Source organism: Calypte anna, chromosome 8 (assembly GCF_003957555.1).
Source record: "Calypte anna isolate BGI_N300 chromosome 8, bCalAnn1_v1.p, whole genome shotgun sequence".
Taxonomy (NCBI): Eukaryota; Metazoa; Chordata; class Aves; order Apodiformes; family Trochilidae; genus Calypte; species Calypte anna.
Window position 1 is genome coordinate 15,214,161 of NC_044254.1, and position 21,909 is coordinate 15,236,069.

General features: G+C 36.9%; 1 protein-coding gene across 1 annotated transcript in view; it reads right to left on the reverse strand.

The window, feature by feature from the left end:
* The window catches only part of PKN2 (protein kinase N2), a 55,825-nt gene that overhangs the window by 26,637 nt on the left and 7,279 nt on the right, over window positions 1-21,909 (reverse strand). The window contains 1 exon segment of the mRNA XM_030455234.1: window positions 5,814-6,114. Coding sequence (XP_030311094.1) covers window positions 5,814-6,114 — 301 coding nt within the window.

Here is a 21,909-nt window from a genome sequence, read left to right on the forward strand (position 1 = left end):
TTCCTCTTGATAGTGAATATCAACCGAAGTTACATGTCTTTCAAGTGAACTTGACTTAATTTCATGTTGGTTTTGCTGAACAACTATGAATATTGTTGCTTAATATTAATGAGTTTTGAGCTGCTTGTTAGCACACATCCAGCAGCTGGAATGAGCTGCAGTACTGCTTCCCCGGCACCTGCAATATCCTGTTTCCATGAAAATATACCCATAAGACTTAAAATAAGTGAATAGTGGGTTTGTTGTTGTGTTTGTGGGGTTCTTGTCTTGTTTTGGTTTTGTTTCCTTTTTTTGTTTGCTTGTTTGTTTGTGTTTTGGGATTTTTTGTTTTTTTCTTCAGTCTCTGGACTGCATCAGGACAATGGCAGTTTTCAGACTGATATATTTATCTTAATAATGGTCTTTGCTCTTCTGAAAACCTTTCCACTATGCATAGTGCTTACCAGCAAACACTTCTTGCTTCTCAATTGCCTTTTACCAGCACTCCCATCTAAATTGTATTTATTTGAGTAGTGACACCAGTCTACCCCTCCAAGACTGCTGCTCCCTCCTTTAGGGACTCTTTCCCAGATGCTACATATTCAAGTTCTTCAATCACCTGTATGAAATAGAGAACATCAATCCTGGAAACTTTTGAAGTTGAACTGAATCTCAATTTTATCTACTAAACAGTGCCCTTTACTAAGGGCAAATCATGCCTGACAAATCTGATAGCCTTCTGTGATGGGGCTACAGCTTTGGTAGATAAGTGAAGAGCAACTGATGTCATCTAACTGGTCTCATGGAAAGCTTTTGACATTGTCCCACACAACATCCTTGTCTCTAAACTGGAGAGAAAAGGACTTGGCAGATGGACCACTCAGTGGATGAGAAATTGGCTGGATAGTCACACTGAAAATGTTGTGGTCAACGGCTCAAAATCCAAGTTGAGATCAGTGATGAGTGGTGCTCCTCAGGAGTTAGTACTGGGTCCAGTGCTGTTTAACTTCTTTGTTGGCAATAGGGACAGTGGGATTGAGTGAACCCTCTGCAAATTTGCTGATGACACAAAGCTGTGTGGTGTGGTTGATGCACTGGAGGGAAGGGGTGCTATCCAGAGGGACCTTGAGAGGCCTGAGAAATGGGCCTGGGCAAACTGCATGAAGTTCAACAAGGCTTGAACTTGCACCAAGTGCAAGGTCCTGCACCTGGCTCGAGGCAATCCTAAACACAAATACAGGCAGAGTGGAGAATGGATTGAGAGCAGCCCTTAGCAGAAGGACATGGGGGTGCTGGTTGATCAAAAGCTCAACATGAGCCAGCAGTGTGTGCTTGCTGCCCAGAAAGCCAAGAGTATCCTGGGCTTTATCAAAAGAAGTGTTGCCAGCAGGTCAGCAGGCCAAGGGATGTGATCTTCCCCTCTACTCTGCTCTGGTGAGACCCCACCTCAAGTACTGTGTTCAGATCTGGAGCCCCTAACATGAACACATGGACCTGTTGGCATGAGTTCAGAGTATTGTCATAAAGATGATCAGAGTGCTGGAGCACTTCTGCTATAAAGACAGACAGAGAGAATCGGGGTTGTTCAGCCTAGAGAAGAGAAGGCTCAGTGGAGACCTTACAGCAGCCTCCCAGTACCTTAAGAGGGCTACAAGAAAGCTGGAGGGGGACGCTTCACAAGGGAACGTAGTGATAGGATGAGGGGGAATGGTTTGAAGTTGAAAGAGGGGAGATGTAGATTAGATATTAGCAGGAAGTTCTTTAGTGGGAGGATGGTGAAACAGTGGAACAGGCTGCCCAGGGAAGCTGTGCATGCCCTTTTCCTGGAAGTGTTCAAGGCCAGGCTGGATGGGGCTTTGAGCAACCTGGTCTAGTGGGAGGGAGGTGTATCTGCCCATGCAGGGGGGTTGGAAATAGATCTTTAGGGTCCCTTCCAACCCAAACCATTCCATGATTCTAAGTGGCAAGGGATTGCCTCAAATTGCTTCAATAATGTTATTAGAAATTAAGGTTCCCAAAAGTTACCACTAAATTCCTATGGATATGAGCATTGTAGGTGGAATCTTGTCTATAAAGTCACTGCCTCTACCAATTTTCAGTAGCTGGTTTTACATAGACACTTGGGTGCCTGCCAGATGAACCTAGTAATTTGTAAGGAAAAAAAAAAATCCCCAGTCAGTCTCTCTCTCTCACTCTCCTGTCAGCTAGTCATACTTGTGAAATAATTTATTTTCTTTGTAAACCCTACAGCCAAATTTGATGCAAAGTGGATATCTTAGAAGTTAGCTTGGAGAATGGAAGAAGAGGCATGAACTAGAGTCTATTTGATTTCATGTTCTCCACATTTTATCCAGTGTCCTCAATGCCCTCAAAGTTTTTCCTATGATCCAACTTCCCTATCCACCTTTACTTCAGCTCTATGGAACAAATCAATATCCCAATTTATGTATGTCCTACATATCAACTGTATGCCTAATTAAACCAGTGTCTTCCTGTAGGTAAGCTAGTTTAACCTTACACCTCACTGAGCCATATTAAAAACCACAATCTCTGCTGCTAGTTTTTAGACACAAATTATAATTTAATCTGTGCTACTGTGTGGAAACGTGTTTTCAAGATATAAGATTTGTTCATCTCCAAGACTGAAATAGTCATCCCCATGTTATACATGAAAATAAATTTCTCTGCTTTGCAGCAGCCATGGTCACTAGCCTTGTTCTACTCATTTTGTATTGCTGTGTTCTGCTTCACTTTTAATTACTGACCGACAAATTTTAAAACTCTGTGTCCTAGTATGACTAATACAGTCCATGATAAGGGCAGAGCTGGGTACAAAGTCTCAATTCCAAAACAAATCTAGATGCACCAGGAACCCTATAATGTAAAGTAAACCTAAGATACACTAAAAGTAGTCTCTGAATCATACATCCGCATCACTCTGAATCATACAAATCTACCCTTACGCTCAGTAACACAGCTTTTTGGCAAACTCTACTTTTTGGTTAAGGTTTAACACCAATTCTTCAAATAGTTGTGAAAAAGAATTCCTCTGGCATTAGGACATGGAAAGCCTGCAGCTCAAAGCAAACTACCATCAAAATATCCTAATGTATTTGAAGTAGAATGTTATTAAAACCTCTTTTTCTGCAGAAGATTAATTAGCACTACATTTAATGGTTCTAACATGTATTGATTACAGTGTGCTGATTACAAAGAAGTTAGACCACAAATCAGGGGTTTGTTAAAAAATTACTGTAAGCTACACTTGATATCATAAGTAACAGGAAGAGTCTCAATAAATGTCATGGCACTTTTCAGCTCTCAATATGGAGCATTGTACAAATATATGTTCACACCCACTTCTTACATATAGGAACCAAGAATGATTAAATGACTTCTCCAATTTACCACAATAACCTTTCAACCAATTGACAGAAACGGTCCAAAAATCTTCAAAGTTCAGGCCTGATCGGTCAGAGGGTGTTACTTCTCAATGAATCTCAGTACTGCCTTTGCTACTTAGAACCTTCAAAAACCTATACAATATACTCTAGAAGACAGGGAAAACATCACCACCTCCAAAACACATTTAACTGCATAAAGAGAACACACACCTTGACTTCCACAGCTCTTGAAACTTTTTCACCTTACTTTCAGAATTAATTCTCTGCACAGTCTAAATATTTCCTGTGTATTTCCTTCTTACTTTTAAATTATCTGTCACTAACTGATAGGAAAAGGTCAAGCATGCACGAAAGCTGGAACTCTGAAAAATGCTAACCTCTGGAAATACTTCATTTATACAGGGAGCTGCCATATTCATCAGAAAATGCTAATTAAATTAATTGCCAATCCTGAGCAAAAGCAAGAATTTCCAGACTAAGATAGTGTGACCTCTCCAGAGAGGTATCTTCTGTCAGACGGCAGAGATCTTCAGGGCTGTGTGTTTATGTATTTGCTGAATACTGCTGTAGATACACACACAAGCAAACACCTACACATTTGGCACAAAGTTTTATATTACCAACCTTATTTTGCAATGGCCAAGCTCAGTAATACCTTAAGTCAAACCTAAGACTTCGGTCTTAGGTAAAAACACTCTGAATGCAACGCATGTTAAAAACATAGTGCTAAGAAGTTTAGCATGCAACAAAAGCAATTAGAAGCACATAAGTTTATCAATCTTGATCCTTTATCCCTTGAGGTTTTCGTGAAGTTTGTGGAAATTGAACACAAGGCAAGATGAGCCTAGATGCTAATACAGCTCACAAGATGCAATGGGCACTGCTACTAAGTGTACTAAGGATGCGAACAACATCATTCGGATCTTTCTAACTAAATCATCTCTTTAGAAGTAATAAATGTTTTCTTAGAGTCTACTGAGCTTCCCAAGTCCACACAAGAACAATATTGCTCATAAACTTACTGTGATAAAGTTTTAAAACACTACACTGGAAGAGGGCACTCCAGCAAGAGCATTCTGTGCTCACTCACTTTTCAAGTTCTACTGTTAAATGAACTTCATGAGTCCATGTCCACACAGATTTTTATATTCAGTCTATACACATATGATTTTCTTTCTGTTCCACTCTTCCCATTCCTTTAAAAGCCACACTACTGTCAACACTGAAGAGGCTTTTCATAAACCTTAGTTGATATAGAACAGAACACTTAATGCGTAATAAAAACCCAACAGCTATCAATGAATCACACATTATTGTATTCATACACGTTTCATGTTGCAGCATCTAGTTTGCCTCACTAGTTCCAGCTGTCCCTCCTCTCCACTCCTTGTATGTCATGAAGATCAAAAGCAAAAGATGCAGATAATACAGAGAAGACTGTGCAGGACAACACTTCTGCAGCATGTCACAGTGCCAGATAGTACGAATTACTGACATTACCTGCCAGTATTTTCCTACATTCTTACTGTAACCAACCTTTCTTTGCAAGAATGATGAAGTATTTTACTTCGCTGCCCAACCAAGTCTCTTAAAGCTTAACATTCACTTCACAAACACACTTCAATGGTTCATGCACATTTATTAACTTTTTGCCAAGAAGAGTCTGTCTGTGCCACATGAAATCACCAGGCTGGCACCATCTCCCAACTGATTCCACAAAGCTGGAAAAGGACTGTTTACTTTCACAACATTCCATCTTAAAACACCAAGCCTAGTATTTTTAAAAAACACATTCAAAATGAGTGTACTCACTGCCATGCCGCAGAAAATACTAATTAAATCCATTAATTACAACCATTCTGTGATTCTGTGAAAATAATTTCAAGTTGTCTTTAAAATGACAGCTTCTTTGTGAAATAGCCTGAAGACTTACTAAATCATTGCCACAGTAAGAAAATGTTTGATAAGTTAGTCGGATAAACAGTGCAACAAAAAAATGCTCTTAAAAGTTAAATTTAAGTTTAGAAAAACCCAAGCAACTTCAAAGTATAAAATTTTATAATTTTTGCCCCTTTAGAATAAAAATGTGTACTAATGCTAATGCCCACAGCACTACTCAGAGAAAATCACTGGAAAGACACTGAAATTGGGAAATATTACAGTAATTGAGAAAAGATTTTAATGTAGTAATATCTGGAAGTGAAGAACTGGTACATGTTAAGTTACTTTTTAGATCATTGTCAAGTTGTCTGTGAAATACAGTGCTTGTGTAAGCATACAGTCTTAAAGGGACTGGACACTTATTTGTGAGACAAAACAAGTAGACATACACAGGTAAGAAATTGCTTGTTCCCAGAGCAATTTTTTTTAAGTGAACTGGGATAAGCAAGGAAAAAGCAAGAGGAAAAAACAGATTTCACAATATGGTACCTGCAACATCTTCTGGATCCGTTACAACAATGTGTGCATTCAACTCCTGTAACTTATGATGCAAGTCTTCTAACTTCTTATTTGATTTTTTCAAGATGTTGTCCACATATGCCAAGTTCTTTTTATCTGTTGTGACCTTCCTGAGGTTCTCTGCTCCCTCCTTGATTTTAAGTTCCTTCCGTATTTCCCGCTTGATTTGGTCCTTTATTTCATCCAGCTTCTGCTGTACCATTGTATCTGAAAAGTCCAACTTCTGGGCAGTGCTCACATTCTCAGAGGCTAGAAGACTTTTGGCATCCCCCTAGAAAGAAAAACAGCAATATAACTACCAGGAAACACTGTTTCTTGACAACGTATGCTGCAAATTTAAAATGACTCGGCTTTAAGTCTCTGTATATTAAACACTCACTTTGTAAGACCATTTACTAACCATGGGTCTACACTCATGTTGCCCTAAAGCAACAATCTCATGAGACATTGCATGTTATCTGGAGTTTTACAAGAGAGTTATTTTAGAATTTAGGGACATCTTTACTCTGCCTATTTTTAACTGAAAGATTTAAATACTTCTGTATTTGTAAGGGATGTTTGCCTGGCAGTTACATGCCTCAGAGCTAATGGCTCACATTTGTAATTTTCTATATTTAATTGGGTGTTTTAAAAGACCAAATGAATACAGGAAATAAGACTAATAATTACTAATTCTGGTGATTTAATACATTTTTTATAATATTCACTTTAAAGACTGAAAAAGAAAAGTTAAAAAGCTTACTGGTGTTTGCAAATGTTTAAATAAATACTGACATCTTTATAAAGACTTGTCAAGATGTTACTAGAAAATAAATCTGGTAGATTTTATTTTTAAAATCCCTCAAGTAAAGCCTCTTGCTTTAAAAATAGTCATTAAAAGTCCTTCTTGTGCAAGCAAGCTACGCTGAAATAAAAGAGGAAAAAAAAAGTTGCAGTGATGTGCAGGAGTTGATGTAGTAAAGGAGGAAGGGATGAAAAGTCTTTAGACCACCAGTACAGATGAGGTATTTTTGTCTAGTATATATTTATGCATCCTTGAGAAGTTGGTGTGCTATAGAACCTACATCAATCAAGTACAAATACAATTAATTACATAGATAATACCACTTCATGTGTGTCTTATACATGTACCCTGTACACTGAGTAGACACTAGGTCCTACCCAAGAATTCTTATCTAGAGATAAGAATGGGAAGATCAAAGAAGGACTCTCCTGAATGTAGAATCTGATCCAGCCATAATTCAGGATGCATTGGGCCTGACCTACCCAAAAGACAAAAATTCCAGTTATTTTTCTTTCTTAAACATGATGAAGAAATTGCCTAGATTTCTGAAATATTTGGGTGGACAATAAGGTATCTGAAGTGATGATTAAAAATCTAGAAACTTCTGGGTGCAAAATTAGTTGTCTTCACTATTTGATGTTAGAAACACCAACAACAATACAGCAAAGGAAAAAGTAGAAGAAAACATTCAGGAAGGAGTTCAAGAAGCACAGCATTAGGCTAGTAAAGGGTAAGAACATCCCAGAACACATGATCTGTAGATCCAGTCCACAGTCTCTTTGGTTTTGAAAGACTTTGGGGAAAATCATGAAGGTTGTGATTGGGTTATCCATGTTAACAGATAATGCTCATTTCAATCTGTGCATATTCCAGTGATGCTATATATTATGTAAGCAAGATCCAATCTATTGTCCTTTAATTTTACATGTTTAATAAATAATATTTAAACACCTTTTAATACATTTCTACATAGCTGCTACTTTTAGTATAGGAAGTTAGAAACCCAAAGAATCTTAATTATTAAAAGAAATCAGAGTCATCATCTTGCCACAGAATTTATCTGTCAGTGAAAAAAGAGAACTAAGAAGCAATTTAGGAATTGCAAACTGTGTAAGAAACAACAAGAGGAAAAAAAAAAGCAAATTTATATTTCAATTGCACTTGTATTTCCTGGAGGTATATTTCTGTTAGTGCAGATTAAAATAAATAATTTATTATGCATATGTGGAGAGGCTATTAATAGTTGTACTGGCAAATACATTACATTGCTTCCATATATAGGCATATAAAAATAATTAAAAAAAATAATACACAATAGTGATAAGCAAATAGTAAAAAGATCCACATCCATAATGAAGGAAACCAACTACTGTGTGTTGTTTTCTTTTAAGAAACAACTGAAACAACAAATCCATATAGCAATTGTCTAGCAAACTACTTGTTTAAGCAATAAATATACTCAAAATTAGATTCAGATCACTGATTTGCCTGTTTGTCTAACACATAAAAAATCAGGATGTAAAAAAAGAGCTTCAAAATTAGCATACTCCTATTTAGTCTTTAAAAACAGAGATCAAAACAGTGTTTGTAAATTAAAAAAAGTTTGTATTTTTAAAACATAATCCTTTGCACTTGTTCTCAAGCTTCCTAGAAATAAACTCATCATCTACCTCCTTCAAAGCATGATATTATACTTTTCAAAGTTCACAGGAGAACGACAAATGGTAGATTTGAAACAATAACCACATAGAAAACAACCCCAAACCAAAAGAAAATCTTTATTCTGTATTCCAATAGTACCTGAAGTATGCTAAAATTATGCCAAGAATGTACACTTCTTAGACACAACAATGTAATTAAAATATAAATAATTCAGAAATATTCCTGACTCAAATTTCCCAAAGAGACTTCGGTTAACTGTTTATCTATTGAATAATAATGTATTTTGTTACAGGGGAGGTTTTTATCCTTCTACGTGGCTACATTCCACCTGTTAAAGGTATGTTATGTTCCTGCACAAACAGGTTTTTGAAGCCCTTGTTCCAGCTATGCAGTCTCTAACAAGTCGTCAAGTAAATTACATCTCTGTGCTCATTAGTAATTTGCATTCCAAATTTCCAGTAATTAAATGAAAAGTTCTCCCCATCTTGAGCAGTCTCAGCAGCATCTTTGTCCATGGACTTACAAGTTTCAGGACAGTCTTCAACCTGCTTCTGAGGCAGCTAAGGGTTCAATAGTGTGGATGCTAACACTGGAAGCTGATCCCATTGGCTATGCATTTAAGCATTTATCTTTAAATCCTCTTGAAAGCCACAGGTGAAACTCCTTCTGTCTCTCTTGTCATCTAGAGTTAATTATACTTTTGAACTAAAAGTACCTGTCACCTAGTTACCTAGATGTGTCACCTGGCACAGAGGTCACTGTGAAACAGTCTTCCAAGGAGGGAACCATGCATGCAGTGACCCCAAAGGTCACTCTGGACACAGAGAAAGAACGTGTTCTGCAAGCAAAGTGGCTCTCTGCTCCTGCACTGACATGTTCTGCTGTTGGGATGCAAGGAAGCTTTGAGACAGATCCTCATACCAGAGAGATGAGCAGCCTCAGCTATGTTCTATTTTAAAATGAAGACAATGCCAAGATGGACACAACTGGACAGAACTAATAGTTGAGTATGAGAAATGAAGTAGGATTTTTTCTTGAAGAAAAGCAACTCCAAAAAATGCCAAACTCAAACTACTTAAACTGTGACTTAAAACACGTGATATTCCAGTTTTATTTTATGACAACCTATTACAAATCTCTTGTTAGACCTGAACATTCTTTCAAAAAATTCTTTTTCCCTGTTTGGATAAACTCCCAGCTTGAACCTCATACCCATTAGGATATGAGGTTCAACCTGAAAATTAGGTACATTAAAAAAAAAACAACAGTAGGAGGCAGGGGCCAGGTCCTTTCCTTTTCACTGTTGAAGCAGGCAGGGTGCAATGACAGCAGAAATTGTTCACATTCTCTATGCCAAGAAACCATCAATGGATTTTGCACAGCCACTTCCTTTATTCTCCCTCCCAGAATAGTTTAACATAAAATATTTCAAGAGTGGAAATAATCTGAAGCAGAAAATGACTAAAACACTCCTGCTGGCAAAACAGAGAACAGGCCTCAGAGCTTTAAAACCTAAGACAAAAGAATGGGCAGCCAATTATTGGTTCTCAGTTTCTTTTTTAATTCTGGTAGTGTTTTGGCTGCCGGTTGAAAAAAGGAGCCAAACTTTGTTGGGTGGTCGCAGGACTGGACCACTCAGCATCACATCCCTCTCTCTCTTGTGCCACAGCCACTGCTGGTGTCCCAGACCTGTGTCCCAGCATCAGAAAGGGGCAGCAGCCACCCACCCAGTGCTGCTCATAACAACCTGATTCTGGGCTGTTGGAAAGCAACTAGAGGCCCTGGTGCATGCTTCTTTGCAATGGGAAAATAATGTTTATGAGCCAGAATGGAGGTTTCTGAAACAAATTAGATTCTAGTGTTTAAAAGAAGAGGGGAGGAAAAAAGAAAAAAGAAAAAAGAAAGGAAAAGGAAAAGGAAAAGGAAAAGGAAAAGGAAAAGGAAAAGGAAAAGGAAAAGGAAAAGGAAAAGGAAAAGGAAAAGGAAAAGGAAAAGGAAAAGGAAAAGGAAAAGGAAAAGGAAAAGGAAAAGGAAAAGGAAAAGGAAAAGGAAAAGGAAAAGGAAAAGGAAAAGGAAAAGGAAAAGGAAAAGGAAAAGGAAAAGGAAAAGGAAAAGGAAAAGAAGGAAAAGGAAAAGAAGGAAAAGGAAAAGAAGGAAAAGGAAAAGAAGGAAAAGGAAAAGAAGGAAAAGGAAAAGAAGGAAAAGGAAAAGAAGGAAAAGGAAAAGGAAGCATGGCCTAGTGACTCAGCCTCACTGACTGCAGGCTCTAAGACTATCAATTTACACAAAATGCCAGCCTTCAGTTTTTGTGCTCCTGGAAAATGCTTTAAGTATGATTGCTGAAAATAATGGGTAGTGGTCTGAGCATGTCTTTTAATAATATTGAGTCTATTCAGAATGATGTGGTAAAAGAGAGTAGTAATGTTGTTTCTGAAAACCCATGGGGTCCCCATACTTTTTCCTCAGGTCAGTTCTGAACCAAATAATCAGTGAAGCAGGTGCCTTGCCAAATTGCATTTGCCACCTAAACTCCCAAATAAGAATAAAACATCTAAACTGACGAGTGATGGAAATGGTACAGCTGAACAGAAGAGACGACCATGAAGCTGAACAAATCAGAGAAGCTGTGTTAAGTAAAGTTGTGTTAAGTTGTGTAAACTGAACAACTTCCAATGCAAAATGAGATTCTCAAATTGTAACTTCTTAGAAGAAAAAGATAACACTAAAATCCTGGGCATTAATAACTCTCAAAGATTTGCTCCTAAGCTGCACCGTGTTACACCATGTAGTCACCACAGAGAATACTGAATCAGGTAAGAATTCAGGTTGCTGACTTCTAGTAGGAATTGTTATAGAAAGGTAAGTGTAGCCTTAAACTACAGCATGCTTAACAGCCAGTGAGTCTCATGCACAATATTATTTATATTTCACAATGACTTGCTACTAGCACACACTCAACCTGCCGTTAGAAAAAAGCCAAACATGATTAAAACTGCATGACCGCAGTAAAACTGTATATTTTTTCTAAATCTATTTACATTCATTTTTATATGCTCTTGAATTGTAAAACCATTTCAGTAGATGGTAGTAGATAATTAAACAATAAGAAAACCTGTTTGACAAGTGTAGTAAAAATGCTTCACTATTTAGTATAAGCATACTCATTTCAAATACAAAAAATAGGATTTTCACCTTATGCATGATAAAAAAAATTACAATAATGTAGAAAGACCAAATGTTTATTAATTTTCCATTTCATTTTGAAGAGTTGCAAGTACATATTTGGAACTATTAGGTCTCTCAGTATGATTTTCTGAATAATCTTCTAGGAAAAAAAAAAAAGAATAAAATAATTTAAGAAGAGTTGTTTCGGTTTTGGTTTTTCTTTTTTTGAGCTAGCTGCCAAGGTCCCTGAAGCTTTCTATAGTAATTCCTGAAATACAGTAGTCTTTGATTTTAAGAACAATGTTAATCAATTGCAAACTTCCCTTCCCCCCCGAAGTAATTCATAAAACCAGATGTGACAGCTTGTCTGGATTACTGGAACTACATGGACTGTTTCCTCCTGCCCAGAAGCAAATGTGATTGTGGTCAAGATCTCAGCACTCACCCAACGTCAAGAACAACAAAAACAACAAAAAAAATCCCTTAGAGTCTTAATAGATTTTGGCATTAGTTTGCTGTGCTAACATGTCACAAATCAGGATTTAAATTTAATCTAAGTCACAGCCCTCTGCTTTGTAACAAGAGGCTGTTTAAGGTACAAATATCCATAAGGCACCACAGTGTATGTAGATGAATTCGAGTAGGACACTCATTAAATGAGGTTTAATTCTTATGTGCAATTAGTCAGTGTCTGGCTGTGTCTTTCAGAGATGAAATACATTAAAGAAAAAAAAAATGTTCCTTATAATAAGGCTGTCCAACCTACAGCCCTCAACCAGTTGGTCCCCTCTGCCTCTTTGAGCAGTGTGAGCTCTTGCCCCTAAGGACACTTGGGGAGGAATGTTTGCTTTAATCATGGGACAGCTGCTAGGCTGAAGCACTCAGTGCTACAGCTCCTCTATGAGAAGCTGTGTGGCTGTCCTCAGCCAGAACATTGCATCTAAACAGGTATTAAAATTCCCCAGGGACTCCTTGCTAACACATAGGCTTCCAGTCCCTGATGAGGCCACCAGCCTTTACTGACACACAGAGCACGCTGCCCAGAAGCTGCTCCCACAGCAGTGCAGGTTTGCTCACAGAACTGGAGCTGTGTCCTTGCAGTGCTGTGTGTGCCACACTGACTCTAGAAAGGGGCATAAAAGAGAGAGACATTTTATCATAGAAAGGAAGGAAAACAAAAATTTTAAGAAATGCTGCCTTCAATGTGCTTCTCATTGTAGCAGTTCCTGATGGTTTTATGCTAGAAGAAGGACTGGCAAAGTGGCTTGCAAAAGAATCTAACACACAAAAATCTGCACAATCACCTTTCTGATGATGGCAAGGACTCGATAGAGGTTATGTATGGCACAGCACAAGCAATGGCCATCTGAACCTGAGATCTGCAGATGGCTGCAGTATCCAAGAAGCACGACAAGATATTGTGGCAACAGGAATGGTACACACACTTCAGTAGTTTCCAAACTTTTATCTATAACTTCAAGTTTCTACTCCCAGCCAAAAAATTCCAACAGAGCCCAGCACAGTAGAAAAAAACCTTATTCTCTTTAGTTTCAGATGTGCAGAAGAAACTGCACAAATCCCTGTTACGATGGGGTCTGCTGTCACAACTTTCATTGCATGTGTCCAGGAACAAGATCAGCGTATGGAATTATGCCTATCATAACATCACTCCCCCATCCTCTATGAGACCTCGCTGCCTAGTTGTAATTTAGCTTCTCTTCTTTAAGTGCATGTTAAGTACCAATGATTATCAGTCGTGCTACACTGAGTTATTATAACAAGAAGCAGAATATATACTCAGAAGAAAACTGTATTTTACATAATTAATATGGTTTCAAGTAGACCACACACAGTAACAGGAGCTCTGTTAAATGCCAAAGTAGAAATAAACTCTTCATTTCAAGATACAGGGAAAAAGATTTTATGAACTGTTAATACCATACTGTGTGCTGGAAGTATCTCCCATAATGATGTATCATAGAACTGTGTCCAGAACACTGAAATAATTTCCCCTGAAATGCAGGCTCACCTATATGCAGGCAGTAGAAACACTGAAATGGTAATTTTACATCTAATCACTGTCAGGTTATCATAGCATGTATTCATAATTTGATAAATATGCACACTCCTGCATAAAAGATGAGGAAACCCAGGTCAATTAAATGACAGTTCAGTGTATGAAAGAGATGCAAGTTCAAAAAAAGCACCATTTATTTTGAAAAAATAAGTCCTGTAGTCATAGATACTGAACTGGAGCTGTATATGTACTGGACTGGAAAGTGAAAATAGAGATGCATGTGTATCACCATTTCTTTGTGTGAGGATGCTGAGACACTGGAACAGGTTGCCTGGGGAAGCTGTGGATACCCCATTCCTGGAAGAGTTCAAGGGCAGCCTGGATGAGGCCTTAAGCAAGCTGATCTAGTGGGAGGTGTCCCTGCCCATGCAGAGGGGTTGGAACTAAATTATCTTTAAGGTACCTTCCAGCCCAAACCATTTCATGATTCTATCATATCTCCCATTGCTGACACAGAAATTCCATGCACTAAATTCTTTAGAATTTTCTAAATTTAGGAATTTAGGAAATTCAGTCTTCTTTTGAGATATACTTTAAGAAAAAATCTAATTACATAAATAAAAATATGAAGACTGGCAGGTAGAAGAGAAATTACTATTTTTCTGTGTTTGACTGTTTAAGGATGCTTTGGAGAAAAATGTTAATTTTTAAAATTGATAGTAAAAAAGCGCATTGAAAGAGATCTAGGTTTTGGGGTGGTTTTATTTGCTTTTTAACTCTTCCAAATAAACATGCAATTGTTTTCTTAATCTATAATTTTCTGCACTGTATATAAATATAAACAAGTCCATTCTAATGTATTAGAATTATTTCTTGAATATATACAGTGTGTACTTTTAAAATAAAGCATATACTTTATTATATATAATATATATACATAGAGAGAGCATATATTTTATTAGCAAATAATACATACGGGTATGCATGGTCTCCAGTTCTTTCAGAGATTAATACACTCATTTAAAATTACTGCTAAGAGACTAAACAAGGGGTTTTTGAGAGAAATTCTTACCACTAGACTTGCCTCATTTTGACTTGATTGATTTCTCTGTAGTTACACTAAGCTCAAGTTTGGTGCAATTTCTAGCTTTACTGCTCTAAAAGGCCTGAAATCCAACATAACCAAAGGAACAGGACTATTTAAGATAAAGTTAAGGTCATGCAGATGAGTGAATAACTTGCCTCTAATATTGGTAATACAGAAACCAGTAATCTGTCCACAAGAGATAAACATCTGCACCTTTCCCCAAATAAAAAATAACTATTAAGGTATCTGTTGAAATACCTGTAAAAGCAAACACCTAAAATAAAGCTACTACAAAAAGTCTGTATAATTTTGTTTTTGTGTCATCCCAATATAATTCCCTCTATTGGAAGTTTTTTGGTATAAAATAATTAATTTTGCATTTATTCAGCACAGAAAAATATTGCACGTATAGGTCAAGATCTTGAAGAAGAATAGTACTACATTATCCAAGCTACAGGATGTAATATTTAATTTGATATAAGACTTTCAAAGGTAAAAAGGTCAGTTGACAGACATGAGTCACATTCATGCCTTATGACTTTGATAACTCCTCCCCAAACACAACTCACACTGTACAAAGGTGACAGGTTGTTGGGCATGCATCCAAAAATACACTTACTTCAATGTAAAGTTAGCATTGCAACTATACATTTTCAATTACTGTAATGTTAGCAATAATTAAGATAAACATGCATGGTTACATTTCTGCTCCTGAAAAAGTTTCAATCACAACACAGAAATACCAAAGTAGAACCCCAAAGATCTCAGCCCCCAGTTATTAATACTCAAGGACAAACAGGTTCACTCCCATTTCTAAGGTGGTTTTCTTCTACTATGACAAAAATTAATTAGTAATAGCTACTATTACCTAATTAAAAGGTATTATTATCTAGCTCAGATAATGCAACAGATTGGCCATTCTGCTCATCCAAAAATTACAGTGTTAAGTGGTGGTGGTGTTATACTTTCTAACTACAGGAAAAGAATCATAAAATGCCTTACTATAAAAACAAGACAGTACAAGCTGGGACTTCTGTTCTTTCACCACAGGTTAATAATCTTCAATCATTGAAATGATGTGAAAGAAATTCTCAGGTGGTAAACAGGAATTTCTCACTAACACATACAGGTGTCAGGACACTGGTAAAAAACAATTCACTAACTTCTTTAATCTGAAAAGCACAAAGTGATCCATAGATTAGAATCTCTATTCCCAGGATGAATAATTATGATTAAATAAATTTTTTAAAAGTATCTTTTTGTTTCTGGCAATTCCAGCCTTCAGCACAGACAACTGATACGTTAGGCCATTTAACTTCACTGTATTTTAGAGGAGCTATTTTTAGCCCCTGCAAAACGAATGGAAGAGCTGAGAGTCTACATTCCACTCTAATTAAGCCATCATTTTCAGCAGCCAACTATTTTGTACATTATAAATGCAGCAATACATATCAGAGATAATACTAACATCTGTTTTATGAGGCAACAGGCCAAGTGGCCAAATACTAGAGCTTGGAGAAGGAATGACATTCTTTTGCTTTCTAAGACTATGTAGCAGTGCCTTCCCCACAGCCTGTGGGCTCCCCAGCTTGGGAGCTGAATATGTTATTACAGGAAATGTACATCTGCAACTATGGAATTGTATCTTTGTACTCTAGGATTGATTGCCCTTTCACAGTAGCTGACGCTACTGTATCTGAACTTAGTAACTAAGTTTACATCCTACACTCCAACCAGTTGAAAATGCTACTCCTGTTTAAATCGCTAGCAGTAAAGTAGCGATTGAAAGCAGTAAAGTAGCGAAAAGGCCTCCTGAAATCCTTTCCCCATCTTTGCAAGGGATCAATAGAGAAGATTACTTTTCCCTCTGGGGATGAATATTGCCACACCCTAAATTCTGCTTGCAGAGATGCAGGCATCTCATTCCATGCCTTTTCAGTAAAAGTTTATGGATGAACACACAGTTATTTATAGAAGCATTACTTCACATCTCCATTTGTCTGAGACTTTTAGAGAGCATCACTGATGTATGCTGTGATGCACTTGAGTAGTGTTTTTGCAACCCTTCTTTCTCTGACCCTTAAAATATGAAAAACAAAAATGAGGCAAATGATTTCACTCGCTGATTATGTGGACTACAAAAATTCTTAATACATTTCCATTTCAAAATACAAATTAGCTTAAAAGGTTTTGTTTTAAAAACTTTCTACTTTTTCTTAGTTTTTAGGAGCCCTGATCCCCCATTGACCTGAAATAAAGTAATCCAAATCTACCTTATTATGACCCAAAATGAACCTCTAACATATATATAAGTCGACAGAGCGAAATATTGAATAAAAGCCTAGGATTTTAGCTGAAGGATTTCTTGGTACTAATTTAACATGTTTTACCCTTTATGTTCAATCTCATGAAACATAAGTAGAATATTCTGCTTTAATAATAACCAGCGTTCCAAAAAACACTCTAGATATGACATTCAGCAAAACCTTCACCAACTCCTTTAAGCTAAAGAAAGAAATTACTACAGTCAAAAGCTATTTATGGTTGAAGTTTAACCTGTTGCATTCCCAAGAGTAGCTACTGTGTATTCCTCTATAATAAGATATTTAATCTAAGGCATGTCATCTTTAGGAGACAAAAATACACAAGCTAACTTTTGCTAACTTTTTGCAAAGTTTAGGAGGTTCTGGCTATTTCGTAGCTGTATTTTAAAGTGGACCGGGTGTTTACAGCCAATGCTTCTGCCTGGACACAGATTCTCTATGGTTTCTGAAGATCCAGAGTCACAGCCAGCCCCTCCCTTCTTTTGCTAACACTGGGGGAAGAACTGGCACCTCTGATGGTTCCCAGTGTATGCCTCCAAAATGCTCATTGCTGCTGGAGCTCAGATTTTCAGGAATTCCCAGTAAATGTACTTGATTACTTAGCTTCAAGTATATTTACTGTGATAAAGAAACCCTTAAATACTTCAGGACAGTAGACAGCTTATTTTGTAACAGTGGAAAAATTCATACAAGTAATCTGATGTTTTCAGCATATAAGATAAGCAAAGTAAAAGATGAAAATTAGTGAAGCAAATCAGCATAAAATATTACATACTAGATGGAAAACAAAGAGGAAATAATTCAACTGCATAACTTAGAAATTGTATGTTAATAAATTCAGAATATAGATGGGTGTAGTTTTAAAAATCTGTTTAACTGAAGTACTACATAAATTTTAAATTTACAGTAAATTAATTCAAGTAAATGCAACAGATGTGAAGGCAAACAAATGTTAAAGAAATTAATTAAATTTTAGAGTCCATAAAACAGTATTGCGTATTAGAGAAAGGAAAGAAGTACAGAAATGGGAGCCCACTTGCAGAACTTGCATCTCCCTTCTCCTTCCTTCATACTCAAGGTCATCTGGCTCAAGAATCAAATTGGAGTTAAAGAAACCAGTTCCCAGGTGCACAGCAGCTGCTGCTCCAACTGTGTTACTGAGGTACTCCCATTAAAAAAAAAAACAAAAACCAACAAAAACCACAACAAACTGCCACACAGCCCCCCCCCCCCCCCCCCCCCCCCAAAAAAAAAAATCCAGGCATCCACCCCCCCAAAAAAAACCCCACTTCAAAAAAAAAAATAAAAAAAAATAACACTTTAGTACTAGTGCTGGCTGCTAGCCTGCAAGATAGATTATGATACTGTGTATTGCTCTACAGTCTATCAGTGTTGTTTTTCCTCCTGCATTTAAGAAACTGCTAATTTAAAGAAAATCCAGTCTGTTAGTATTAGGATTAGTTTAGCTAAAGTTTGAGAATGTATTTATTTACTCACTCTCTTGTGCAGAATCCTAATACAGATTAACATCAATTTCTAAAGCATTTAAACCATCACAAATGGCTTCTGCACTTTGCAGTGTGTTACAACAAAAGGTAGAATTCAAGAAAGCTGTTCACTCCTTAAAACAAAAATTAGCTGCCAATTAATGCCATGTACTTTGCTACAGATACTAATTGGAACAATTTGATGAAGATGAATGGTAAAAACTTTTTTCTCCCACCTAATGAATACTTAGAGTCAGGTTAACAGGTATGAATTAAGAAGTAGTGAATTAAAAAACCCTCTCAAATATTTTGTTCCAATGTTGAAGTAATTCAACAATGTTGAAGTAATTTAAATTTTACAATTTCATTTAAATTTTACAATTTGTTGCTAGACAAATCCTAGCAACTTGAAGAAAAAATGTTAAATAATGGGTTAAATGTCAGGAACAAAATTCAAATAATTTTTCTATGGATCCCTAATTACACAGACCTTATAATTTGCAAATGCTAACTTTTAACATGCTGGTATTCGCAGCCTAAAATACTGGCTTCATGTGAGCTTATAAATAAGCAATAAACAAACCGAAATATTGAAGAAAACATGCTTCCATTAAAGGAGATTGCCGAGTCCTAAATGGGCAGCAGTTCAAGAATGCTACACTAGTAGTCAGGCATCTACGATTTACAGTACTTTTACTTTTCTACTGCTGCCTCTAAGTTTAGAACATGTTCTACAAAAAAACCTAGCTGACTTTTAAATGTTCCATGGGTCTGCAGTATGCTTATTTTGGTACATTTCAATTTAAGTCTTTGAAACCCGGCCTGTAGTCAGACTCTGACTTCTATAACCTTTTGCTAGAATCTCATTTACTGTGTATGGGCTCCACGCCCCATTACACCCACACAGCTCTTCACGTGCTCCGGACAGGTTGTCACCAGCATGAATCCTTACATCTCCAGAGGATAACAACATACTTTTGTCCTTTAATTTGAAGCTGACACTTCTTTGGCATCATTTGTCTAATAATTTTAGCTTGTACAATGTGAGAATTAGGGAAGAGATAATCTTGTCATGTCATATGCAGATCTGTCTATAAAGGGAATATCCTCTTAAAACACATTCCACTTAATTGTTTTGCAAAGTCTTCCTGTAAGACACACAGGAAATACAAAAGCAGTGGGTGTTTTTACATACTATGCTTGTAAAAGGCAACAGGCTGCACAGTGAATTTGCATTCCCCTTAAATTCCCAACAATACCATTGGAGGCTTTTGGACTCATGTTCCACAAAATCCAAGTGATAGATAATACATGATGATGAAAGAGCAATTTCAAACTTGTATCTAATAACCTAAGTGACATAAACACTGCAAGTCCTCAAGGGTATCATGAACGAGGTTATGTTCCTCTTACTGTGGAAGTGAAATAAGAAAAGTAGGCTGAACAGCAGATGAGAGCTTTCTCCATTTATCTAAGGACTGGCATAAAGTTTCTTGCCCACATTATACAAATAAACCAGCCGCTAGCAGAGAGCTTTGGAACATATGGAAACAACAAAAACACTCTGCTTTTTTATTCTAAAGATAATCCTTCACTCCAACAGCACAAAAACAAAACAAAACAAAATATTCTAATGGCATAGCTGACTGCAGTGACTTTTGAAGATAACAAATCCAGAGTTTGTCAAGGTGGGCAAGGAGGAGAAAGAATTGTTAATTTTGAAAAATAATCCAACACCATGAGAACTCTTAAAGTGATCACTTTATTACCTCAAATTTGTTATTTCTGCACCATATTTTCAGGCCTTCCCCCAAATCTTCACAAAGTAGTTCAATGTCCTCTTAAGTGGTGTTTTAATTGATGGTTATGTGGCCATTAAGAGGTATTGCAAACATTCAACTTTTCAACGCTTGGGCTTTTTTCCAACTGAATATTCAAAGCGCTCACAGTTATAGAACTTTTTAATAACTGATAAATATATTGATACCAAACTAATACTTTACTCTCTTAATTGTCTTTACAGACAGCAATTTTATATTATTATTTGTACAGTAAGTTGTCTTCACTCCAAAACTTAATCCCATCTATTTCAGTAGTAACTTTGCCTTTCTTTAAGTTAGAGAAATAGCAAAAAAGACTCAAGATCTACTCCTTGCATTGAATGTGTAAAAGGTTTAACAGCGGCTTCCAAAAACTAGCAAATAAAATTGCAGTCATATCCCCACATTTGCCTAGTGTACTACTTTAAGATGGTAACACTGTTCTTAACCTTCACCATGGAACTAAATTAAACCACATCTTCTATCCATGCACGATGTCCAACACCATTTTATTTATATTCAATGCTTTTTCAGACAGTTTTTTACTGTCACATGCAGCACATTGTGAGACTTGTTGCTTGAAGAACGCAAAGCTATAAAAGAACTGCCATGGACAGTGCATGGACTGTTCTTCACCTGTATATTAATCTACAGCAGAACTGCACATCTTTCATAGTCCCTACCTCAAAACCACACACATGAAAGTAAATTTCAGCCTGTAACATGATTTTTATCATTTTACTGCATAAACCAGCACTGCAGGGGGAAAAAAAAAAAGCACATCCTGAAGAACTAGCAGTCCTAACCTCCCCTAACAGCCTGTCCTGCCCCAGACATATATTTGCTGATATATGCTGGTACAAACCTTTATATGGCCACACAGTGAACTGGACTGTAAATGTGATCTCGCTGAAAAGTAATCTGGAGGGAAAAAAACCACCAAAACAAAACTAACAATAAAACCTGTTCACCCTGTAGCTTTCCATGCAAACGTAAAGCATGATAACATGGTACACACTCATCTTCAGCAGCAGCACCAGCTGACAAAGTCTCACTCTTCTTTTTTTAATAGCCCCGAGCCTGTATGGGCAAATTTTGCAGATGATGTGGTCCATGAACCAACCGTTTTCATCCTAAATTTATGTCACAAACCTGCCTTGTGTCTTACTGAGCGGCAACAAAAACCATAAACTGAATACAACTTTTGACATTTTTCAAAACCACATATGTTATAGTTCCTAAATTCATAAGCCAGTGATATACTAAACTATAACATTATTTCCTGCTTAATTAGGCAGTTTGTGTTTGGGACTTCTAAAAAAAGGTTTACCAGATAATGAAAAGGGGTATCTGCCCTTACTTTCCAAGAGCTGAGCAGTATTTTTAAGGCCCCTCACTAATTCAGAAAACTACTATTGTAGTAATTCACACAGGAAGTTCTCCTTTTTGACCTAGCCTGCTTGCAAGTGCTTCTATCACACCAGCAGACAGAGCCCCACATCAACCCAGTGATTTCTCTCAGAACTTTGATACCATCTATTATGCCCTCTCTTGGCTGTCGATCTGCCATCTACTATATTCTGTGACATTCAAATAACAACTGTGGAAAGTTAGTGGAAAGCTGTCACCATGCTTATTCTCAACAGAAAGAGCAAAAAAGAGCTTGCTACAGCACCAGACTACCAGACTACCATACATAACAGACAAAACAGTACTATTA